At 38.7% G+C, this 27200-nt stretch overlaps 1 protein-coding gene across 5 annotated transcripts in view; it reads left to right on the forward strand.

The window, feature by feature from the left end:
* The window catches only part of PPP1R12B (protein phosphatase 1 regulatory subunit 12B), a 218280-nt gene that overhangs the window by 37443 nt on the left and 153637 nt on the right, over positions 1-27200 (forward strand). For all 5 annotated transcript variants that reach the window (XM_042976396.1, XM_042976400.1, XM_042976401.1 and 2 more), the window contains exons 2-3: positions 19681-19811; positions 25378-25496. In XM_042976396.1, the coding sequence (XP_042832330.1) occupies positions 19681-19811; positions 25378-25496 (250 nt within the window). The remainder of the gene's footprint in view (positions 1-19680; positions 19812-25377; positions 25497-27200) is intronic.

Raw genomic sequence — 27200 nt, forward strand, 5'->3', positions numbered from 1 at the left:
TTTGAAGGCAGTGTGATGTTGGCACAAAAACAGACATATAGATCAATGGAATAGAACTGGGAGTTCAGTAATAAGACCATACATTAATTGTCAGTTCAGTTTTGACAAAGGTGCCAAGACCATTCAATGAGGAAAGAATATTTTTTTCAACAAATTGTGCTGTGACAACTGGATAGTCACATGCAAAATAATGAACTTGGACCTTTACTTCATACCATATACAAGATGAATTCAAAATAGATCATAGACCTGGATGCAAAAGCTAAAACTATAAAACTCTTAGAGGAAAATATGGGGGTAATATTTTCCATGATCTTAGATTTGACGAAGGATTCTTAGATATGACACCACAATCATGAGAAACAAAGAGGAAAAAGAAAAGAAAAATAGATAATTAGAACTCATCAAAATTAAAAGCTTTAATTCTTGAAAGGACACAAGAAAGAGCAAAGACAATGCGTGCAATGGGAGAAAACACTGCAAATCATATATCTGAGAGGAGACTTGTATCTAAGATATATAAAGCACTCTTACAATGCAGTAATAAAAAGACAAATATCCCAATTTAAAAACGGGTAAAGGATCTAAACAGGCATATCTCCAAGGAAGATACACAAATCACCAAAAAGCACATGAAAATATGCTTGTTATTATTAGTCATCTGAGAAATTTGATCAAAATTACAGTGAGATACCACTTGCCGGATTGCTGGATGGCTAGAATCAAAACGCCAGGTAAGTGTTGATGAGGGTGTGGGGAAATTGGAACTCTCACACTGTTGGATGGAAATACAAGATGGTAAAGCCACTTTGGAAAACAGTCTGGCAGTCGCTCAAACAATTAAACATAGAATCACCATATGACCTAACAGTTCTACTCCTAGGTATATATCCATGATAAATGAAAACATATGTCCTCATAAAAACTTAAACATGAATGTGTACAGCAGCATTATTCATAATAGCCAAAAGGTAGAAATAATCCAAATATTCATCAACTTATGGATAACCAAAATGTGGTATATCTACACAATGGAATATTATTATAATAGTATAAAGGAATAAAGTACTTACACATGTTGCAACTTGGATGAACCTTAAAAACATATACTAAGTGAAAGAAGTCAGTCGCAAAAGTCCATGTACTATATGATTCCATTAATATGAAAGTCCAGAATTGGGCAGTCTGTGGAGATGGAAAGTACATTAGTGGTTACTTAGGGCTAGGAGGAGAGGTCCTGACAGCTAAAAGGGTATGAGGTTTCTTTTTGAGGCGTCAAAGTTTTCTAAAATTGACTATGATGATAGATCCACTTATCTGTGGCTATACTAAAACAAACAAAAAAATCCCTAAACAAAACACTGAAAAGTAAGCATATCATTGAATTATATTATATACTTTAACTGGGTAAATTATATGGTATGTGAATTATATCTTAGGCTGTTTTAAAATTTAAACAAAAACCATGAGAAACTGCCGAGTTTTATTATTTATCAGCAAAATGCAAATTGAAACACTGATTATATTTATTCAGTACTTTAATAGGAATCTTAAAATTCTTTCTGTCAAATATAGATATTGGTATCGAATTGAGGAACTGGGCTTTCTTTTTAAACATTGCCTTGTAAATGAGTAAATTTTTTCAGAAGGCAGTTTAGAACAATTTATAAAAATATATGCAAATTATTTGACCCCCCCCAGGGTTTTTTTAATGTTTATTATTTTTGAGAGAGGGAGAGAAAGAACGAGCAGGAAGGGGCAGAAAGAGAGAGGGAAACACAGAATCAGAAGCAGGCTCTAGGCTTTGAGCTGTCAGCTTAGAGCTCAATGCAGGGCTTGAACCCACAAACCATGAGATCATGACCTGAGCCAAAGTTGGACACTTAGCCAACTGAGCCATGTGCAGCCAGGGCACTGCCCCCTGTGCAGAAATATTCTTTAGTTTATTGTTTATAACAACAAGAAATTAGAAAAAAAAACTGTTAAGTTTGTATAAATAGGGGAATGGTTAAATAAATTATGTTTATGGAAAATTATATGTTATGGAAATTTTTTGTAGTTATGAACAAAAGGTAGACCTATGTAGACCTCTACTAACATGGACAACATAAAAATATTGTAAGTAAAAAGAAAAATGTACAGATAACACATATAATATGCCCCTATTTATGCTGTTAAAAATTCTAAATGATACGTAAAAACATGTTGCTGTGTAAGTATGTGTTTAGAAATCATTTTAGAAGGATATATACCAAACTGTAGATACTTACTTTCCAATTTTTTCACTCTTTCAGTAAAAATATACTCTTGTGTTACTTAAACAAATTAGTTAAATCAATTTGAAGGAAAACGTCTATAGTAAAACATGGTAGTGGGTATAACTTTGCGGTGGGAGTTAGAAATGCAGAGCATTAGTTCAGCTATGATCAATCATAGACATAAGCCCTCCTGAGTGGTTTTATCACATGTAGCTCTGTGTCAGGAAGTAGGATTAGTATCCGTGTTCTTCACTTCCTGGGCATTACTTTCCATACTCTTATAAAAAGAAAATACCTTCTGCTCCTTTGATTTGCATGCCATTTGGCTAGGCCGCCTTCTTACCCTCTCATTCTTCAAAGACCACTCGCTCACAGCTTCCTCTCCGTCTCATTACTATCAGAGTATCCAACACTTTGGCCTCATAGTTTCTTAGCTTCCTCATTTTCGGTGACTTCTCCCTCTACCTGCCTGTGTCACCCACTTCCACAGTCACATCTATGACAGTTTTCACCTAGAAAACTGCTTCTCCTCTAAGCATCTGGCTTTTTGAAGGTAACATGTAATTTCTAGTTCAGTCATTTGCCTTGTAACCAAATTCTTGTTGGGACCTCCAGTTCTTCTCCCATCTCCTTTCTTACCAATTTATCAGCTTCCCTTATCATCTTGTTTAGGTTCTGTGTTCACTTCAGTAACACTTTCCCTGTTACTTCTTTACCTCTCTGAAATTTTTGAACTTATCCAGCAGAGTCCTAACCCTTGATGAACCCAATTCTGATTTCTCTGTGGTTACACCTAAGTGGCTAAAAATCACAAAATAGTGCAGATTTTTATACCACTTTATTTTCATGGTCACCAAATTCCAATAGATCCTTCCCATTGTCTGGAAACCTCATTATGTATCAACTCATTGCTTCTTTCCCTGAAAAGATCATTTCACACTTCTTTACTCTCCCCACCCTTCTGATCACCTATTTTCTCCTTTTTTTCTCAACAGATATTACCTCCTACTACTTTGTGTTCCACTCCACAAAATCTCTGGTCTGGTTTTTGTCTCCATCAGTGCACCAAAAAAAAGCTCTTTAAAGAGCTTTATATTGAGACTTGTTAAAAATCTCTAAATTGAGTGTTGGCATAATAAAGTAGCTCATAGTATAAGCTTTGGAGCCAGACTGATTGGGTTTGAATGCTGGCTTAGCCATGTGACCTTGGACAAGTTGCTTAACTTTTTAAAAGTGAAAATAATAATATCCTTCTTAAAAGTTTGCTAGGAGGATTAAATTAATTAATGTATAAGACAATGCTTAACCCATAGTACTAAAAAATTAATAATATTAATACTTGTTAATTATAATAATTACCATTCTAATAATTATATAAATAACACTGTCAGTTATATAATTAACATTAATATGTATTTATTAAATATTATTTAATATAAGCATTATTAATCCTACCACCATGTTCATTACTATTATGATTATTACTACTACTTCATAAATAAGATAGAAAACAGAGAAATTAGAATTTCTTTAACTTTTTACCTCCAAACCACTCTGCCTTAGTCTGAAGCACTCTTTTCCTTCCCTCTTAGTGCAGTGGCAGCCTTCCCGTCTAAGGCTCATCCTCCCATCTTTGTTTTGGAACCTTTCTTCTGCAACCAGACACTGTTCAATCTCTCTCTTCAGTCTTTTCCTTTTATTTGGACTCTTCCACTTGTCATTAAACATGCGCAGGTCTCTTCCATCTTGGAATAACAAAATCCCCTGGGCCCCTTCCTGGCCTTTAGTTACCACCCTGCCTTTTCCCTCCCTTTCTCAGCCATATTTATAAAGACTTAATCCATGCTTTCCTTTCCCCTCACTCTTATTCCATTCCTATCTCAATTTTGCATCATTGCTACATTGAAACTTCTTGCTAAGGTCATCAGTGACCTTCAGATTGCTAATTCTGACATTTCATTCTTCATTTTACTTGACTTTCAGCAACATAAACCACTCTCCTTCTTGAACCCTTTTTATCCTATGACTTTCATGATACATTTCTCTTGCCTTTTCCTCCCACTTCTTGTTACACCTTCCTTGTTTGCACATTCCTCTCTACCCGGTTTTTAAATGACAGAATTTTTCAAAGCTTGGTGCTGGGTCTTCTCACTCTACTCTCTTTTCCATATCGTGTTCACGTGTCTAGCTCCAAATAGTCCTCAAAAAACATTGGCTGCTATCAAGATTATTATCATCATCATTATTACATATATTATTATTAATATCTATTATATATATTATATCATCACCTTTCCCTTCCTTGGAGGACTTTGGGGAATACCCCTGAGAATATATTTAAACTTTGAGTATTTTGGAAGAAAGAATGGCATTATGATTTACTTATATTTTATTATTTCACTGAAATTAATCTGGCTTTAAAATATAACAAAACTTAATCCTGCTGATCAACTTTATTACAGTATTGGAATAAAAAAAATTGTTGATGGGGTACCTGCGTGGCTTAGTCGACTGAGTGTCTGACTCTTGGTTTCAGCTCAGGTCGTGATTTCATGATTCGTGAGTTCAAGCCTCATGTTGGCCTCTGCACTGATGGTGCAGAGCCTGCTTGGGACTCTCTCTCCCTCTGTCTTTGCCCCTCCCCCTCTCAAAATGGGGCAGTTGGATGGCTCAGTCAATTAAGCTTCCCACTCTTGATTTCGGCTCAGGTCATGATCTTGGGGTTCGTGAGATTGAGTCCTGCATCAGGCTCTGTGCTGATAGTGTGGAGCCTGCTTGGGATTCTTTCTCTCCCTCTCTCTCTGCCCCTCCCTTGCTTGCACTCATGTGCTCTCTAAATAAATAAATAAGTAAATAAAACATTAAGAAAGTTTTTTTTTAAAGTTGTTGATGTGTCTAGAATGACTGTGTTATGAATTAGCCAATCATGAGAGTCACCAGATTCAACAGTGTTCAAATACTATACATGAAGCCATTTCCAGGCACTGAAGAAAATGGTAATGATGAGGAGGAGGATGATAATAATAGAAGTAATAAGAACAATGACAATAACAAAAATGTAGCATATTCCTAACAGAAATATGTTTTATATGTTGAGTTTTCTATTCCTTAAGTTTGGCAGATTGTCACAGTGTGCGATCTCATGGCCTAGAAGAGGAAAGAGACCTCTGGAGAAACTGAGAATTCTCAGCCAGTGCATGGTACACACCACCATCCCCCACCCCTTCACAGCACAGAAAGCAAAAATGGAAACCCAGGGACAAACCAGTTATGATGTTGCTTCCACAGCAGCTAGCTGGGATTTTACAAAGGTGACATTAATGTAGAAAATGCAAAGTTTCTACTTCATGCTATGTCATGTTAGTGTTGTCTGGCAGGCTGTGATCTGAGTCCTCATGGGACCCTCTTCATGGATGATTCTGATGACATTAAATTACCTTTCAGGAAATGTTCACTATTTCGTTACTTTGAAGTCCCTCCCCCTTCTAACCTGCCCTTCCAAAACAGCTTTGACATTTAAGAGGTAGTATGCCAGGTGTGCTGGTTAGCTCCATATTATCAGACACAAGGAACCTTCTGTCAGAGGTAATGTGTCTGGCACAGAATCGGCTGGCACGGTATCGTAGCTTGCCTGGCAGAGGTCTAAACAGAGGGGCAGAACATCGCTGGCAGGCTGAGAGTGGCAAGGGCGGTGCTTTGGGTTGCCCAGGTAACTCTGTTTTAGTCAGGATCCCAATTGGCTAGGGAAACATACCTCTTTCAGTGGCTTTGGTGAAGCCTTTTGATCACTGACTATTTCTGTAAGAGTTTAAGAGCAGGATCAGAAAAGGGCTCCCCTTCTGTTAACTTCTTATTTTTTTGCCATATGCAGTGTTATGTTGATGGAAATTTCAGATTTCACCGTTTAGTTCCCTCTTTCACTCACTACCAAACACAGATTGTTTTGTGTAAATTGAGGTGGGAGATGGACTTTTGTATTACTAAAAGCTGGCCTTGCGATTTTTGCTGTATGGATTCTGAGATGTTGGCTACCAGCTAACTGTGCCAGGACAAACTGGATGCTCACTGGATATGCTTAGGGATGAATATTAACATGATTGATTAGACTAAAAATAGGATATTTGAAGTTATTTTCATATTTAGTTACAGTCACATGTTTGTCATATAACCAGGAGATTTCTATCCTAGTCACACTAAATGTATTAGGCTCTGTTCTGTATTGTTAATAAGACCATTAAGCAAATATATATTGAATGCTTTCTGTGTGTAGAGCACTATTCTAGGCCCTGGGGATACAATTAGTAAGGCATAGATAGTCTGCACAGAAGGAGGTCCCGGTCTGGTTGGGAAGTTGCCAGAGATAACTGCAGTAGAATGCAATGCACTATAATAGGCCCTTAGAAACACAGGTGGCGGTGACTACCTCTGCTCGGTTGGGAAGGACAGTCAAGGCAGGCTTCATAGAGGAGTAATGTTAAACTAAGTCTTTGTGGGAGGAGGGGACTAAAAAAAAAAAAACCAAATAAACAAAAAACTAAGTCTTTGAGACCATGTGGAAGCTCTAAGCAGGGAAGTACGTTCCAGGCTTAGGAAATGGCAGGTATAAATGCATAGAGGCGTATGAAAGTGTGGCACGTTTGGAGAATTGTTATGGGAATGGTGTGCAATAGCTAGAAGCAACATGCATGAGCAGTTACACTGTGCCAGTGACATGCTTAACATTACACATAGGAAGTCACATAGTCCTCATAACTTGACACTATGGGAAAACTATTATTGTTATTTCCATTTTAAAGATGAGGTAACCGAGGCAGAGAGAAGTTAAGTAACTTACCTATGGTCTTATAGCCATTAAATTTCACAGCTAGCATTTGAACTCAAATTTTTTTTGCCAGTGCTCTAAATTGGGTGTCAGCACACTATAGCCATGGGCCAGATCCAGCCCGCTACCTGGTTTTGTACAGCCTATGAGCTGAAAATGGTTTTTGCATTTTTAATTAGTTGAAAACAGCAAAAGAAGAATATTATTTTGTGATATGTGAGACTTCTCCAAAATTCAAATTTCAGGATCTATAAAATTTTACTGGAACACAGCCATACTCATTGGTGTAGTATTATGTAAGGCTGCTTTCATAGTATGGTGGCAGAAATGAGTATCTGCAAGAGTGTATATGACCTACAAAGCCTAAAATACTCAGTTTGTTTTCTAAAATAACACAGAGAGCGTGCATTGATAGCAATAGCTGGATTTATGTACTACTTACCTTTTTAAAAATCTGTTTTCATATTTGTTATCTCATGTGTCCTCCTGTCAACCCTGAAATGAAAGGAAGGTTAAGTTTGGTGGTGCTTTCTATCATACAGCCAGGAAACTCTATTGTAGGAAGACTGGGATGGGCTGTGACATTAAAGTTACACTCTTTTGCTTGTACAGTGTCTTGTAATGTCCCTCATTCTGTTCTGAAATTTGCCCTCTACCTCTGTCCTAGATATACAGTTGCTCAGAGCTGGGGCTCAAGGCCACTCCATAGATGAGACAGTTGAGATAGATTGAAAGAACAAGGTAACACACACTCTTTCCTTAACCTTCAGCACCTCTGCAACAGTGTCTGAAATTCTTTGTCTTGGCAACGTTCAACTTATTCTGAGCACACTGCCAGTGAAGTGCTTCAGGAGGCTTGTATTTGATTTCAGATAAGTAAGCACTTACCATCAAAGGAGACAGGGGGCATTTCTCATTTTCGTTTCCATAAAGGGATGCAATTGCATTGTTGGGCTACATGGAAAGTCTTTGACTTAACGGTAAATTTTGAATCCTTTTTTTAGGTTTTCACTTCCCCATTATTCTACTTTTAAAAGGTGAAGTTTTTACTTTTTGCTATTCCTGGTCTTTTCTAGAGCTTAGGAATACTGCCTCTTTTTAAAAAAAAAAAAAAAAGTCTTTTTACATTTATTCATTTTTGAAAGACAGAGCATGAACTAGGGAGGGGCAGAGAGAGAATCTGAAGCAGGCTCCAGGCTTTGAGCAGTCAGCACAGAGCAGCCCGATGCTGCTGCATCCAGCCCAATGCAGGACCCGAACCCACAAACCGTGAGATCATGACCTGAGCCGAAGTCATACACTTAACCGACTGAGCCACCCAGGCATCCCGGGAATGTTGCCTCTTAATCAGTAAATAACAGGAGCTTTCCTGGTGACCTCCACACTACCACCAAGCTAGTCAGGGAGAGTGAAGTGTAACTCTTCTAGGTGTGACCTCAAGGGATGTTTGTCTTATCTGTTGCTCTTTATTATTCATTGCACTATCCTATATCTAGGATATAGCGGTCTGAGGATTAAACTGTAGGTCACGTTACTTATATTATTGAGCTTGATGCTTTCAGGAAAAAACAAGTTATTTAGATTTCTAAAGTCTTAACCATTAGTGCCTTCTCTTTCAGCCCCAATAGTGAATTCATATTATCAGCAAAATTGATTATACCCAGATTTGGTCTGTTAAGGCCCAGAAGAAATAAGATGCTACCTTAAGAGAGGTCAACTATATTTCCACTGATAGCCAGAATTTCCTTGGCCACTGACAGTGCTGAGGTCAGAGCAGTGTAGGAAAACATTTCTGTGTCCCAGGGGTTAGATGCCTCAGGGATGCTGAAATGCCTGAGGTGATGGATAGCACAAGTGTATACATTTATCAAAACTCAGTGAATGTGTACTTAAGATCTGTGCTTCTCACTGTATGTAAATTTTACTTCAAAAGGAAAAGAGTACTCCAAACAAGTTTTGAACTCTTGCTAATGACATGTTTATGAGGTATTTGGGGACATTATTAAGAATGTCTGCGGGGCACCTGGGTGGCTCAGTCGGTTAAGCGTCCGACTTCAGCTCAGGTCACGATCTCGCGGTTCGTGAGTTCGAGCCCCACGTCGGGCTCTGGGCTGACAGCTCAGAGCCTGGAGCCTGCTTCCGATTCTGTGTCTCCCTCTCTCTCTGGCCCTCCCCCGTTCATGCTCTGTCTCTCTCTGTCCCCAAGGTGAATAAACGTTAAAAAAAAAAATTAAAAAAAAAAAAAAAAGAATGTCTGCAATGGGACAGACACCTGATGAAGTATAGCACAGTGTTAATGGTGGACTACAGGTCACGTTAGGGTAAATCGGTATTCACTGTGAAATTCTTTCAACTTTTCTGTATGTTCAAACATTTTCATAATAAAATATTTGGGAAGAATGCCTAAAGAGGATGGGCAAGTAATACAACTTGATAAAGCAGCATAAGGTATAAAACAGTAGAGAATGGTGGGGTGTGGGGCGTCAGGTACTCATGCTCTGCTTAGAGAAGGTAACTGCTGCTCAACTTCAACTAATTGTTTCTTTACATTGTCAGATATTCTAATTTTTTTTTTTAATGTTCATTTATGTTTGAGAGAGAACGAGAGTGTGCACGCATGTGAACAGGGGAGGGACAGACAGACAGGGAGACAGAGGATCCGAAGCAGGCTCTAGGCTCTGTGTTGTCAGCACAGAGCCTGATGTGGGGGCTCAAACCCATGAACCATGAGATCATAACCTGAGCTGAAGTTGGATGCTTAATTGACTGAGCCACCCAGGTGCCTTGTTTTTTGTTTTCGTTTTTTTTTTTAAGTTTATTTTGAGAGAGCACTAAAGGAAGAGTGAGAAGGGCAGGGGCAGAGAGGAGACAGAGAATCCCAAGCAGGGTCCACGCTGACAGGGGGGCTCAATCCCACAAACCATGAGATCATGACCTGAGCCAAAATCAAGAGTTGGACGCTTACTGACTGAGCCACCCAGGCACCCCCAGATACTCAATTTTTTTAAAAATCTTGAATGTGGAATTTTTAATGTGAAAAATCATTATTTTTAAAATACCACAAGGGCAAAACAAAATGCTTCTAATTTACCAACCTTCTATCCCAAAGATTTTAATTTTAGAGGAAAAATTGGAGGTGTCCTCTTGGGTTGTAAAGTCACCATTGTTATCACTAACATGTGACTCTGAAGAGATTCCAGCAGTAGCTGAAGCTTTCTACCGTAACCTCAATTCCCCTGTTCTGTGGGCTCCTGTACAGTAATGCTGTGCCAGGGCCATGCCACCGTATTCATGACACTGACCCAACAACGAAGCTTTGCGGGGGGGGGGGGGGGGGGAGGGCCTAAGAACAGCTGTGAGGTTGGGCTGGTTGGCATGTTTTCCCTGGGCTCACTTTAGGATTATTTAATAGGGAAAGGGCAGCAAGCAGTACATGCTATCTTGCTGCTCAGATGTAGTTCCTGGATATAAGTCACTCAGGCTTTAACAGAAATTAGCACTAGGTAGGAATCAGCAACAGAAAAGACTTCTAAGACTTCCTTATATTCCCTGTTTTGGCTAAGTGGTGTCGCAGTCTACCCAGGGTCCTAAGCTCTCAAAAATCTTATCCTTTTTCACTGTAGGCATTCGAATCAGCTACACTGTCCCTTCTGCTTCAGGGAGGCTTCTTTTCAAGTCTGTCCCCTCCTCAATGTCTCTACTGCTAATATTTCACTTCAAGACCTCATCCTCTCTAGCCCTTGATTATAATTTTCTCAGTGGTGTCTTTGTTGTGAGCTTTTCCTGCCAGCAGTTCAATATTCATATTCCCACTACAGTTACCATTCTTTTTTTTTTTAATGTTTATTTCTTGAGAGAGAAAGAGAGAGTCAGAGAGAGACACACACACAGAATCCGAAGCAGGCTCCCGGCTCCGAGCTGTCAGCACAGAGCCCAACGCGGGGCTCAAACCCACAGACCATGAGATCATGACGTGAGCTGAAGTTGGATGCTTCACCGACTGAGCCACCCGGGTGCCCCCACAGTTATCATTCTTAAGATACAATTCTGGTTTAAAAAACTCAGCATCTCCCTGTTGCCTTCAGAGTAAAAGTTAAACTCTTTATCACGAGGTATAAGGACTTTCACTGCTGCCAATCTATCCTACCTATCTTTCTTCCTTCCATCTCCCATGAACATTTTTCAGTATGGCAAATGAAGCCCTATTCAGATTTTCGTGTGTGCCCTCACCCCCATCTGAGTACATACATGCCAAACCTCTCACCATTCCAAAAAACTGTCTTTTTTTTTTTTTTCTTTTCTCCAGACCTTTTCCTTTTCTCCAATATTGCTGTTCCCTTTGCTTCTGGTTTTCTTCATCCCTGCTTTTTTAAACTGGCTGACTCCTTCCCTTTTATAAGTTAGGTGAATAATATCCATTCTCTGAAATGTTCCCCGTTACCCCCAAAGTTAGTGACTTCTTTCTCTGTGTTATAATACTTTGTACATATCACTCATTTTATATTAGAGTATGATTCCTGTTGGCGTGTATCATTAACATACCTCTTTCTACCACTAAATGGTAAAGCCTTCTTCATCTCTGATTCCTTTATCTCCCCTTGAGGACCATGTCTGGCATAGTATAGGCATCAGTAAATGTTTGTTACATGAATAAACGGAAAGATACTTCACAGTCAAGGAGCATATTACTAAGATAAATTCTTAACCTGTTCTTTGGTAATGTGAGTCAGTGTCAGATCCGGAACTTAAATCTGTCTTCTCAGATTTTCTGCCTGTGCTAACAATAGACTTGATGGACCCCTCTGTAGCCGTGACTCTGTTATGGCAAAACCCAGTAGGCAGCCCTTGAATTTCCTTTGCCAGCTGTAGGAGTCATTCTTCCACTCCTGGCTCATTGTCTTCCCTTTCCTCTAATCCTTTTAATTTACTTCCTTCTCTTGTTAATAGAACCTGACTGTGGTCTGTTGGCACCTACTAGAACGTACATAGAGACTATGCTATATTTATATTTAAGTATGTAATTCTTGCCCTGTCTTGTGTGAAAAGGAATGTTCCTGCTGAGTCTTAGAGACAAGGGTAGTGGTGGTGGTGGTGGAGGAGGAAGTAGTAGTAGTAATAATAATACTAACAGCAGCTAACACTTTCATGGTATTTACCCATATGCTGGACACTAAGTGTTTTTATGTCCATTAGCTCACTCGTAACCCCATGAAGTAGGTACCATGATTGGTATGATAATTTTATCGATGAGGGAATTGAAGCAGACTGAGGTAATTTGTTTTAAGAACACAACACTACTAACCACTAGACCTGGGATTGGAGCCCAGGAAGTCTTTATTCCGTAGTCTGCCCTCTTAACCAGTGCACTGTACTGGGTAGGGGACCCTACATGTGGGGAGACATGCCAGTAAGCGATACGGATTCTCATAGGACCAGCTTTGCCTGTGTAAAACTCTTGATGGAAATCAAATGTGCTGGGAAAATAGTAACCTCTTGTTTCAGTATCTCCTTTTAGGGATAAAATTTGCTGTATCGATTTATGCTTTATGAGAATTCAGTCTTCCTGTAATTTCTTTGTCACTTTTACTCCTTACCTAACTCAGATCCCAGAATTGCCTTTCTTCTTTTCACAAGGCTTACTTGACAGCTATGGAGCACTGCCCATGCCATAGCTTTCAGGCCGTACTCTTGCGGCTTATGAAACACTTGTTTATGGGCACGGAGTGATCTGGAGTTAAATAGTAAAATCCTTCTCCCTGGGACAGCAATTTACTCTGCATGCCAAGTTGGCAGCAGAATAGACCTTTGGGGGGCTGTGGTTAAGACAGGTAGCCAAGATATGAGGGAGGTTTCTAATCCAGACTCATGTTAATAAACAGAGTGGTAACCAAAGCACTTTAATGGGATCTTTGTGTTTTGCATTTAGTCTTCGTCAAGAGTGACCAACTCAAATCAGCCAATTGACCACATTCCTCATATGAAATTATTGGAGAGTTAGACTAATATCAGTTTACCCTATATATGCTAAAGCAAAGTTATTTTTAGGAAGATAGTATCAGGTATTAAAAATGTTCCATGAGCCAAGTGGTATCTGGAGACTGGCCCATGAACTCTATTTTGGATGCCTCTAAATTGGTAAGTAGAAAACATTTAGGTGGTTCTGAATATGTGACCTTAAATAAGTCACTTAACTTTTCTGGGACTAGTTTCTCCATCTGTAACATGAAGAGTCCTAGTGTTTATTGCTTTAACTACCATGTTCTTTCCTTTTACATCCTTGTTGTAATATGCTTTTTCCAAGGAACTTCTTTTGATCAAGTCTGTTAAGATGAATCATCCCAATACTTAGTGTGCCTCAGCTCTTGTGTGCAGAATTTGTAAGAAAATAACCTCAGCAAGGGCTTTCTTATTTCTGTAGAAGTATCTACAAGCTGTGGACTCTTTTGACCTGAGAGGAACTCATGCTTGAGATTTTTACCATAATTACTAGGCCTCATTTATTGTTCCTCAAAATCAGGATTATCAACGAGTAATGAAACAGAGATTTGGACATTGGAACTCTAAAAGTTCTGTTTGAAGAGTAACCATGGACTTTAAGAAGATGCTGCTTCCATTTCCTGGGCCCTTTCTCCTTCTACTCAACTTTATAAAAACCTGTCTTGATCTAACAAGAGGTAGGTCAGATGTGTATAACCTTGTATGGTACAAAGTTGCCAAATTAATACCTGTAAGACAACGTAATGGGTCTTTCTTCATTCAAGTGGATAAATGCATGGAGAATGCAGAAGGTTGAAGGCAACATTTGAAGGGTCAGGCCTTGGGACATTTTAGAGTAGGCTTTATTGGCGTCCAGAATGAACATATTTTTGATATCTAAATATTGTCAACCTTTAGGCAATATTATACTTGCTCTTAACTGAAGGAAGGTGTTTTCTAGTCCCAAATTGTAAACATTTACAGTCTTGTGGGTACTATGCCAATTTACTGAGAACACAATCTTAATTGGTATGACACTCCATGGAACATTCTTTACTTCTGCTGTTTCTCTTGGCTATCTCTCCTGAAAGGCTACAGATCAGTGTCCAGAGCCTGCCTGACCACTGAGTACATAATCAGATATAGTTCTCACCACCTGGGAGCCAAACTGTCTATGCCAGTGGGGTTGTAAGTCTTTCACACAGGGCTGACAGTTGCTGGAGTCACCTGTCATGTTGGAGCAGAATGCTATTCTGATTCTCACTTGAGTAGTAGTTATACTATGTCATGACATGATTGGAATAGAGAGACAGGTACTTGGAAGGAGTGACTCAACCATTTGGATCTGTCTTAACTACTAATATATTAAAGCCCTTTCGTAGTGATGATCTGTTGATGATTGAGATTTCCAAATTTACTAACTCCTTTACCACCTTTAATTTACTGGTATACATTCTTGTTCTGTGAGGAGGCGACCTCACTGGAGCAGGGGGACTTTGAGCTTTGAAATGTTGCGTTTCAGAGCAAACTCCTCATCAGTACTGCCATCCTAGTTTCAGTTTCAGTCAGCAGCCAGAATACTTTCAGCAAAATACTTAACGTGAGAACCACAGTCAGGTCTTTCAAGGCATTTGCTATTTGGACTAATGATGGGGGCGGGGGGGGGTTGGTTCTAGAACTTTCTATTAAATGTAGTTGTCTTTTAAAAAGTGATATAATTAATGTTTTGACCACTTTTCATCTGGCAAAGAAGGGGTGAATCACAGCTCTAATTTTCATCAATACCAAGGAATAAGGATGAGGCAGACCCTTCAGGTTCTGACTTCCTATTCTCTGCCAATTGTGTTAGTTTTCTGTGGCTTTAGTAACAAATTACTGTAAATGTGGTGGCTTAACTTTACAAACAGAAATCTATTATTGCACAGGCTAGAATTTATAATCTGGAGGCTAGATGTGGGGAACTCAGGTGTTGTGAAGGCCACACTCCCTCTGTAGGTTCTAAGGGAATATTTGTTCTTTGCCTCTTCCAGCTTCTGGTGACTGTCAACATTCCTTGACTTGTGGCCATATCACCTCAGTCTCTGTCTCTTTGGTCGCATTGCCTCCTCCCCTTGGGCTATTTCAAATTTCCCCCTTCCTGTCTCTTATAAGGACACTTGTCACTAGAGTTAGGGCCCACTTTGATAATTCAGGATGACCTTGTCATCTCAGCATCCTTAATTATATCTGCAGAGACCCCTTTCCGAGTAAGGTACATTCATAGGTTTCAGGAACTAGGATATGGGCGTAGCTTTTGGGGGGCCACCATTTAACACACTACACCACTGGAAAAGAGATACATGGACAATACAAAATGGATGGGAGGCAGCAATATATAACATCCTTGACCTGGCCCTAGTCCATACATGGATGTGCTATATGATTTTGGTGGAATCACCTTGGGCATCCTAGACAGGTCTTTGGGCGATTCTAGATATCTGAGAATCAACTAAATGTACAGAAAATGTGACTTTCTGTGCATTTGGGCATTTATTCTTCTACTTAACAAATATCTATGGAGGGCTTATTATGTGCCAAATGCTGTTCTAGGTGTTTGGGCTACATCAGTGAACCAGTAGCCTTTAGTGGAATTTATGTTCTAGCTTTGCTAGCAATGACTTGAGATGTTCATATAGGTGATTCAGGAATGTGGTGTTTGGCTGATGAATGTTTGTGTGAAAGAAATTATGCTCTTTGCTGTTATCTCCAAGCAGCTAGGGTTTTTAGCATCAGTTGAAATTATATAATTTGGGGGATTATATAAATTTTGAATATATACCTTATATGTAAATAATAATATTAATTATCAAGTATTAATATAATTAATAGTACTAATTATTATTCAATTATTATTGAATTATGTAAATTTGGAGAGGCTAAAGGACAAAATAGTGACATGTATGGAATGGGGATATAATACAAAGATCATCATCTCCCAACACTTTTGTCAGTGTGATTTGTTGAAATCAAGGCAAGTGTGAGCTGAAAAATTCAAACACGTAGATGTTATGCTGCCCCAAGCCCAGCTTCTAGTGTGTCATCTGCCTTGGCACCTGGAGCTGGGTTTGTGGGGAAGAGAGTTGTTCTGGGGCAAAGGTAGGTAGTTTTAGCAGTATTCTGATATACGCGAGCAAGGTCAGCTCTTGGAGCCAGCGGCACTTGGTGGTGGTGACAGTTGCAGGCTATTTTGGGAATGGAGGAGGCTTTGTTTTGTAAGGCTTTCTCTGCACTCCCAGATTTAACTCTGGCACTGATCAACCATCAGCCACTTTTGTCTTTGATATAGAGAGAGAGCAATGTTAGGTACAGTATAGAGATCATAGTGCTCTTTTGTCATTTTATTGGTAAAATCAAGTCTTTTTCTTTGGAGATAGCTTGTCATTGCCAAGGAAATGTGACATGCCGATTTTATGAAACTTTAAATTCTTATCTGGTAATTTTTCTAATATTTCTCTGGACCAATAATTAAATAATATCTCCTTTTGTTAAAGAGCTTAGAAGAACTTGTTACTTTAGTAATATTCTGTGTGTCCTCGGGACTGAAAAGCAGAAGGAAATGAACATAAGCCATAGCAGAAGGAATTGGGCTAAATGCAAAGAAGAATATTCCCAGTGATGTCATGAGTAACATCAGAAACTTTTTTAGTATCCTTTGCCTGTTCAAGGAAAGGAAAAGACTCATCTGTCTGGAAGGTTCATTGCAGCTCTGCCTAGAGACATCGTGTTGGAGCCCACGGCCCTGGACCAGGTTTTACAGATGGGTGAATCTGCTCATCTACCGGGCTTCAGTCGTGAATGAGTCAGCAGCACAGCTGCAGATGGAGTGGGCAGAAGGGCATCTAAATTTAGTCGTTATTCACTCGAGAAGGTTTTCAGTGATTATTTGTCTCTCCTTCATGGCTTTAGTCATATTCCTTCTTCTGGAGACCGAAACAAAAAGAACAGAGAATGGTCACTCCAAGATACTTCATGAGAGCAAGTGCCCTACAACTCTGTTGAATGTCTCTGAGGATGATTCTCTTTCAGCTGAACCGTTGATACATACTATTTTATTCACATTGTTCCTGAATTTGGGAACCTGCAGGATTCTTTACCCTAGAAAGGGAATTTTTTGAAGTCAGGCTTGATAAGCAAGCTCTAAAATCCTGATAGTTCAAAGACATTTTTAACCAAACTGCCTTCCTCCTAGAAGATACTGGAGGTGGGGGAGGGCAGTGATGGGTGAGGAGTTAGTACAGTTTGTGCTTTTTCTACAAGAAGTTGCTATTTGTTAAACTGGTGGCTTAAAAACAACAACAATGCCACAAAAGCCCACGAGGTAGGTGGTATTCTCATGCTGTAGATGAGTACACTGATACTCAGGTTACATACCTCATTCAAGGTTATCCGCATTGGCAGAGCTGGTATGCAATCCCAGGGCTGTCTGGCTTCAAAGCTGATGTTTTTAACAATATACTCTCCTTCACTTTGTGGAGGATATGGGGGATAATTTCACTCTTGACCTACTTTATTTTATTTGAGAGGATTCTTTGGAGATTGATGATCTGCCAGATTACATTGCAGATCAGGCCAGCTTTTTGTTATTGTCTTCCCAAACATCGTCACAATGTCATTCTTCTAAAAATACTCTTTCAAGAATTTCAGATTTATAGACGAAAATATCACAAAACTGAAAAATAAAACTGAAGTGGTGATAGAGTGAGGGAGATTAAGAAAAGGAAGGGAGAGAAATAAGAGGAAAGGAAAGAGAAGTTTCTCCTGTTTCGTACCTGGACTCACTGGGCTTATTTTAGGCCCCCTGGGATTTGGTTGCTGTCATCATCAAAGAGCAAAGAATGATCTTGAAAACATTGGCTTCCAAAAGTCTGCCTGGTGGTGGTGTGGCCATCGGAGCTAAGTTTTTAGACTGTTGAGCTAAAGAAATTTTGCAACCAGGCAGGAAGCAGTTGACCCAGCTGTTTTAACGCAGGTTACGATGACACATTTGACCTTCGTGATACAGGCCTTTGTTATTACATGGGCACGACACTTTCTTCTCCGTGGACTTCAGTACCTTTCTTAAAAGTACCCGTTTCCATCCTTTCACTTAAAAGTCTTTGTTAACAGTTTTTCGCAAGGTACTCTGCAATGAGTTGGCCAAATCTTACTCTATGGGGTTTGCAGACTAGCAGACATGCAATATATGAGAAGAATTTAGTGATAATAATAATGAAGTATTCTACCTGGTAAAGAAGTAAAAAGTAAATTAGGAATGCTTGTAGAAGTTGATAAACCTAAGAGAACACACAGAAGAAATGTAACTTTTAGAGCTACTTATTGAAAAAGAGACCATTATGAATTGTGGCTGTAAAAGTCATCTGGCTTCCAGAGGTCACGTTAAAGGAATATATTCCATTGCATCAGATCAAATCTAGGCTGATATGTTAGCTAATCTCAGTAACTGTAAAAAGAGTATCAAATGGGAAAAATGAACAAAGGTGCTTTTTGTAACTAGGGTTACCCAGTTAAATTTTCATCCAGAGCGCATCAACCTTTGTTCATCCATGCCCCTACTTCCAGGCAGTATTGACATGAGGTTTATCTCTGGAGGGAGTTCCCATAAGTTCTCTTGGTAAGATGTATACTACTTAAGTCCCTTATATATATTTAGAAAAAGGAGGAGTATTTTAATAGCCTGTACAGACAATTGTGGATACTCTTCTTGGATATTATATATTCAAACTCCCAACAAGTAGTAGTTTCTTAAATATTAGTTGCATTGCAGAATCTGAAACCGTGTGAATGGATTTTTCTTACTTTGTGACATTAAAAATAGGAGTCTCATTTGTTTCTAGGTTCTGAATTATTCCAACTGTTTTGGAACGATAAAAGCCCTGATAATGATTACCTTTATCAATGTGGGCATTGATCCTTTTTATTCTGTACATTTATTAAGACAGCCTTTTGGTCTGCAGATCTCATTGCTATTTGTGGCTGTTTCTCCTAATTGTTGCTGTGTGATGGGCAGCTAAGGATCCCTATAACTACCCATAACTACAAACATACTTCGCCATATTGGTTGGAGCCATTCAGAAAATACATGGAAAGAAAATACGTTTCTTCAGTTTGAAGTGATCACCTCATCCTTTCTCACCAAAGCGGGGATTGTTTGGCAACCCTAGAATCTTAAACTATAGCTTCCCACTGAGGAAATTGCATTTGATTCTGTATGACTATTTTGTTTTAAAAGTCATAAGCCAATTAGTAGTTTCTAACGTGTCCTCTTTTTTATAGTATGATGATGAAACAGCTCAGCCATTTGAAGTCCTTTAGAAATCACTTTCACAATTAATCCTGATAGTACTGTAAATAAGATTAGGTGTCATTATACCTGTTTCGCAGCTGGAATATTGAAGACAATTCAGGGGTTTGCATAAGATTACAAAGCTTACAAGTCACCCTCTGGACGCTGGTATCAGCAATTGCAAGAAATAGAAATTAATATATCATTACAACTAAAGTATTGTCAGTGCCCAGAGCAGTGTCTGGCACGTAGTAGAACTCAATAAGTACTTGTCGAGTGAATGAATGGACTTTTCTTTTCAGGCCTGTATTGATGAAAATTTGGACATGGTGAAGTTTCTGGTGGAGAACAGAGCCAATGTAAACCAGCAGGACAACGAGGGCTGGACACCCCTTCATGCAGCAGCTTCCTGTGGCTATCTCAACATAGCAGAGTGAGTCTCTGTGTGGGCTTGGACTCTTTGTAGGAATAGCCTTCTTTTCTTCTCTTAAAACTTTGAATTCATAAACAGTTGTAATTTCTATTACAAATTATAAAAGCAGGAAGATGAATCATCTTTAAGGAATAATTGATACTATTTTTTATATATAGCTGCTAAATCCAGTTTTTCAGTTGAAATTTTTTGTTTGCTTCTATTTTCAGGAAACATACATTTTGGCATACTTAGAGGTGGCTTCTGTCTGTTGCACTATCTGGGTCACTTTTTGAGCAACTATAACATATGTGGGCAGGCCTAGAAATTTTTTCTGGACTTCCTTGTAAACTTGTTTTATTGTTTAAGAGAAACATCAGTGGGGTGCCTAGGTGGCTCAGTTGGTTAAGCATCCGATTCTTGATTTGGGTTCAGGTCATGAGCTCACGGTTTGTGAGTCTGAGCCCCGCATCAAGCTCTGTGTGGACAGTGCAAAGCCTCCGTGGGATTCTCTGCTGTCTCCTCTCTCTGCCCCTCCCCTGCTCTCTCTCTATCTCAAAAATAAATAAATGAACATCAAAAAAAAGAAGAAAAAAATCAGTGTTCAGTACAAATGAAGGTGGAGAATGCCTGACATACTGATCATGATACCCATATGGTTAATAGCAGAAGAATGAGCCTAAACATGGAACAAAGGAAGGGTAGGGATTGGCATGTGTTTGTTCTCCACATTAGTTGAATGGTATGTTTATTAAGACACACAAGTAGCTCCTGACCTCCATGACAACTAGTTGCCCTTGCCTTGGGCAGAAGAATCCTGACCACATGGTGTCTAGGGTGTAAGAGGTACTAAATAAGTGTTAAATGAAGGAATGAAATTTATTTTTATTTTATTTGTTTGTTTATTTATTTTAAAGTAGTTTCTATGCCCAACATGGTCTAAGTCATGACCCTGAGATCAAGAGTTGCATGCTCCACTGACTGAGCCAGCCAGCCACCCAAGGTTATTTTTATTTTTATTTTTTTTTAACTTTTTTTAATGTTTATTTATTTTTGAGAGAGAAAGAGACAGAGTGTGAGCCAGGGAGGGGCAGAGAGGGAGACACAGAATCTGAAGCAGGCTTGAGGCTCTGAGCAGTCAGCACAGAGCCTGACACGTGGCTCGAACCCATGGACTGTAGATCATGACCGGAGCCGAAGTTGGATGCCTAACCGACTGAGCCACCCAGGTGTCCCAGTTATTTTTAAATAGGAAAGAGACTTTGGCAGTTGAAACATCTTTAAAATGAGGCAACTGAGTGTTTTCTAGAGATGAGAGTAAATTTAGGTTGGTAAGGTAAATTCACTAAATAAAATGATATTCTGTGATCCTTTGAAAATCAGATGCTTGTTTTAAGACCCTTTTCCATATAATTAGAGCTCTATTATATTTCTCTTATTCAACAAACAGCAGGGAGAATTATGTTGGCAGCTATGTAGAGGCTTGGGAATGGCTTCCCGCAGAATCTGATTTACCCAGGTTTCCTGGGGGAGAGCCTGTGTCTCTGTTTTGCTTTCGAGCCAGGATGCTCAGTGGGAGAAGTTAAACAAAGGGAGAGTCAGAGCCAGAGAAACACTAGGCAGCAGCACTGGTGTTTGACTGGGCTGCTTGTTCTAAAAAGTGGACAATGGGATCGGCCCCAAAGCCAACAGAAGCAAACAATGCAGTTTTCTTCAGTCTCGGTTCTTTACCCTGTTCTCAGTCACCTCTTCATCCCTTAGACTGTCCTCTTCTCAGAGTCTCCTAGAAAAGGCTCTGATTCTCAGCCGTACCCACTAATGCCAACAATCTGATGTCTAAGAATTAAGGTGGCTTCCTCCTAGATTTCAATTTTTACTTAAAAAATTTGTCTAAGAAATAGTTATAGAACATGCTAGCACCTCATTTTTTATATTTCATTATTTGTTCAGGTGGCTTGTTTGTGATTTCTGAGTTGCCAAATCTCATTACATCCAAGAATTTCACTTTTTTTCCGTTGGCAGGTAACTAGCAGAGCTCATGCTTAGAATTAGGATCACTTGTGTTGGCATTATCCATGGAGTCTCTTTCTTTTTTCTCTTTTTGTGAAGCTGAGTACAGAGAATGATTGTAAATGCTTTTTTACAGTGGTTTCTTTAATTCATCTTTCTGGATGAACACGGTTCCTTTGGAAATAAGTTCAAAATTTAATAATCTCCTGCCCAAATAAATATTACCTTGAGTGAAAGGAATCAGTGAGAGTTACTATTTCCTCATACAAATTATTTCTCTTTAGTCAAATGAAAGTCTGACCAGGAGAGAGATGATCTAGACTAGAATTTGTTGCATGGGTGAGGTGGTGGTAGGGATGGCTTTCTTTAATTTATCTTTCATTGTGCGTATCATTATGAGAAAGTTTGATCTTGAAATTATTTATTTATTTGCATTTTGTAGCATTATTTTCTGTACAATGGAAAAAAAAAACCTCACTGCTTATATTACTCATTTTGGTTACTTTACCTTTGGGCCCGTGAACAATGTTTTAGATAAGATTAGCCCTTGGTCATTTTGCCTTTTTTTGATATCTTAAATTTTGCATTCTTATCCTCAGAATCATCAGAATTCCAAATTTCAAGGGAGTAGAGACAAATAAAAGGCAGATTAGCTTTCTAGGAAGGCTCCAACTGCATTCGATTTCATGTTCCATTATCTTTTTGTCTCATATTTGAACTCGGTTTGATATGTTTTTAAAAACAGGTTTAGAGGCTATTATTTTTCTCATTTTAATTTGAGTTCAGGCTTACTGCTAGTTAGCAGGATGTTTTATATTTTTATTACCAGTAAGTGTTTAACTTAGAAGCAGCAGATTGACCCAAGGGTACAGCATTTAGTTTGGCTTTATAGTTTATTGGGATGTTAATTTATTCTGAGTTTTTAAACACATTAAATTTTCTTTCTTCCTCCTTTAGATATTAGTATTTTTACTAATATATTAGTGATGAGTAAGGAAGAATAGGGAGGCTTTATTTTCTAAAGGGCATATTTATTTTGCTAGTTGGTATTTCTGAGTCTCTGGATAACTATAAAGATTCTCAGGGGTAAAGTAAATATTACTCTATAGATTGATATTTATTCTTACACAGGTAAAAGTGTGAAACTAAACAGGTTTTTACTTTTTTTCCCCTAAAAATGGTCTAGGAAGGAAGCTTTGCTTAACAGTAATCCCTGAGTCATAGTGAGCCAGATTGCTTTCTAGAAATGAGTTTTCTTGATTATTGGCATAAGAACATGTCCGAAAAGGGAAAAACAGAGAGGCCTGTATAACCAGGTGACACTGTGACTGATCCAATAAGAGATGGAATAGATGTCAGAGCACAGTAGTTAAGATGTTTCATTTATTTCAGGTAATATTTATGGAGTGCCAAGAGAAGAGAGATGATGTCACGATGTTCTGGCAATGATAACAGTGAGGAAGACACAGTTCTTGCCCTCAAGTAGCTTTCAGCCTGATTGGGCAGTTGCATCAATAGTGTCATGGCAGAGGTCCAGAATTAGCGCTGGGGAGGGATCAGGGGAGAGGGTGGAGTTTTAGGAAGGAGCCAGAAAGTTCAGTTGTTGACAACAGGCAAAGGCTACGTGAAGGCAAAAGCATTTTAAATGGACCTTGAAAGATATGGAAAGTTTCTAGAAGGGAAAGGATAAAGAGAGGGTATTTCATTCGGTTAGAGGAAACTACTTAAGCTTTGGAGGAGAGCTGAGTGAGAGTGGGATGTGTTTGGGAACATTAAGTGGTCCAATTTGATGAGAGTATAGGGTATAGTTCACTACAAAAAGCTTTTATTGAGCGCTTACTGTGTAGATTATTTCCATTTTGATTTTTCAAGGTGATTTTTCAGTTGTAGTTGAATGTTCCCCTGGCCTGAAGTTGAGGAACCAGAAGAGAGAAGGTATTGAATATATAGAAATGAAGGAGTAATTGATGGACAGAGGATTGGTACTTGATAGAACTAAGAATGCAAAGAGAGGATATTAACCTTTGAATTGAAAAAAGTCTGTCTTCCTCTGAGACTGAGGGAAGGACAGAGACCGCTGAAATTAGATGAATTGTGTATGCGTTTGCACTTTATATATGTGCAATTGATCTATAAATTAAAAACATTTATTGAGGCTCTGTTATACCATGTACTAGACACTAAGAAAGCAAAAACATGATTTTAATATAGTCTTCATTAATTCTTTCTCTTTTGCTAACTCTCTGAAGAGAGAATGACTATATATTGATAATCTTTTGAAAATCTCCTATGGTATCTAAAATGTGATGCCTTAAACATAGTAGGGGTCCAATAAATGCTCACCAAATTGTTGAAATCTGATTTAAATAGTTTTTTTTTTCTCCTTTAAATACTTTTCAATGTTTGTTAGAGTTCCTAGCATTACTGGGATTCTCACTGGCCCCAAAGCACTTTGATCTAGTGAACAGATGAACTAGACTTGAAGATGGAAGACTGGGGCCGTCACCTCTGTCATTTGCCACCTATGTGATTTTAAGAAAATTACTCAACATAGATGAGCCTCAATTTCTTGTGGAGGTAGTACTACCCATATTGTCTACTTCATAAAATTATCTGACTCATTATGTAATTTTATGTGAAAGCACTTCGAAAATCAAAAAAGATCCATTTAAGCTATTAAAATTATCAGACCTGGGGCACCTGGGTGGCTCAGTCGGTTAAGCATCTGACTTTGGCTCAGGTCATGATCTCGCGGTTTGTGAGTTCGAGCCCCGCGTCGGGCTCTGTGCCGACAGCTTGGAGCCTGGACCCTGCTTCAGATTCTGTGTCTCCCTCTCTCTCTGCCCCTCCCCTGCTCATGCTCTGTCTCTGTCTGTCTCAAAAATAAATAAAACATTAAAAAAAATTTTTTTTAATTATCAGACCTTTCTTCCTCAGAATTGAGTATTGCATTTCAATACAGAATCTATTTAGAATTTAACTATTTATTTCTTTAGTAATTTAGTTTCCTCGTAGAGTGTAGAAGGTTTCATGTAGATGTATGGTTGAAGAGAGAGGTATTGTGGAGACACGATTTACGCAGATTCATGCACATTTTAATTCATTATTTTTCTATTTTCATACCCCAGCACTACTTAATATATTCTAATGTGGCATTGAGAAAGTTTTTGTGAGAATTACTTCTTTACATACCTTCTGAGAGCTCTCATTCTCAATATTACAAGTGTAATAAATTCTTTTGGGAATCTGTTTGGACCTCAGGGATGGTAGGTGAATTCTTAGAGCTGTATGTCTTCCTTATGGTATTTAGAAAGTCTCTTGCTATCCAATAAGAACGAGAGGGTGGAAGTTAGGAATATGAGTGTGAAAGAAATCTTGTTTTGTTGGCATTGTTCATCAGGAAATAGAGACACTTCCAGTCCTAATTATTGAAGGTTAATGGAGTTAGAAATTAATAATGGAACACATCATTTGGGACCATATTTAAAACCTCAAAACAGTGGCCTCACTCATATGCATGAGTTTAAATTGATATCAGATTGACAGATAATATAGATCCTGGATCTTGTCTACACAGGTATTTCATTAACCATGGAGCCAGTGTGGGTATTGTGAATAGTGAAGGTGAAGTCCCCTCTGACCTTGCAGAAGAGCCTGCCATGAAGGATCTTCTTCTGGAACAAGTGAAGAAACAAGGTAAAAAAACTAAGCAATTAGAGGGGGCCAGGAGAGACTCTCAAACATTGCCACTTAGAAAATAATCCATTTGCCGTAAAGAGCTTTTCATCATCATATGATAGGAGAGAATTAGATCTGTCTGCACAGTATTAGTCATCAATTACCAGTGTTGTGTGTCCTCTTAAGAATTCACATAAGAATGGTTCAAATGCCAAAAGGGTGAGCAGTCATTCCTTGTTTTTGACATATCTGAGGATGTATACCCATTGTGTAGTTGGGAGTGACCTGATTATTTTGATAATACAAATTGGACTGACGAGGAGCATGAACATTTCTGAGTATACATGGTATTGGATTTTGCTAGACATTATGACATCTAAAGAAAGGATGATATATAATATAAATTTGAATATGGGCCAAATTCTGTTTATGACTTAATTTTCAGAAGAATCCATATCAGAGAATAAGCCAGAATTTTTCTGAAGGTCTCTAGGTTCTTTTAAAAAAAAATATTGCAGATAGATAGCAGGGAGGACAGGTTTTAGGAAGTTTACTAGAACCATGAAGAAACTTTGTGGACCTGATTTATAGTGAATTTTAGTCTTTCCATTAAACTGCCTTACCCACAGTCTGCACTTATGCCAAAAGATTTAGCTCCAGTGGCCTTTCCTGATGTGATCCTTTAGAACAGGCAGGCCAATTCTGGCCACATCCATTTGTTTACATAACACCCAAAGCTGCATTTGCACTACCACAGAGGAGTTGAACAGACTGAATGGCTCATGAAGCTGAAAATATTTGATATCTGGCTTTTTATGGAAAATATGCCAATGCCTACCTTAAAATAATGATGTTCTAGGGCAGTAAATACTTGTTTTTACTGCCTTCCTGTGTATAATTTTTGTGCCCTTTGAATTAAAGAACTTTATACTTAGTTTACCATTCAGTCCCACTCAGCCTTATCCTAAGATTGGCATCACAGTATACAAAAAAATTTTTTTAAACAAACTGAGATTTTAAAAATAGCTTTAAGAAACAAACTTTTCTATTTTGATTTCTGACTCTTCAGTTAAGGAATATGCTCTGTTGGAAGAGGTATTCAAATGTATGCTTAACTTTGCAGCATGACAGTTCACTCTTTCCATGGAATTCTGGTATGTTCTAAATTAGATACTCCTTTCAATCCAACAAGAAGGTGTAACAGTCATAAATACATATGCACCCAACTTTGGAACACCTAAATGTATTAAATAAATACTGACAGATCTGAAGGAAAAATAGATTTATTGTATTATTGTCTATTTTGACAATAGGGGGACTTTAGTACCCCGCTTTCAACAATGGATAGGTCATCCAAACAGAAAACCAACAAGGAAACATTGGACTTGAGCTATACTTTAGATCCTATGGACCTAATAGACATATACAGAACATTCCATCAATAACAGGAGGAAAACTGGAAAATTCACAAATATGTGGGGATTAAACAACATGTTACTGAACAACCAGTGGGTCAAAGAAGAAATCAAAGGAAAAATTTAAAAACATCTTGAAGGGCGCCTAGGTGGCTCAGTCAGTTGGGCTCCAACTTTGGCTCAAGTCACGATCTCATGGTTCATGAGTTCAAGCCCCATGTCAGGCTCTGTGCAAATAGCACAGAGCCTAGAGCTTGCTTCGGATTCTGTGTCTCCCTCTCTCTCTACCCCTCCCCTGTTCGTGCTC

Source organism: Panthera tigris, chromosome F3 (assembly GCF_018350195.1).
Source record: "Panthera tigris isolate Pti1 chromosome F3, P.tigris_Pti1_mat1.1, whole genome shotgun sequence".
NCBI lineage: Eukaryota > Metazoa > Chordata > Mammalia > Carnivora > Felidae > Panthera > Panthera tigris.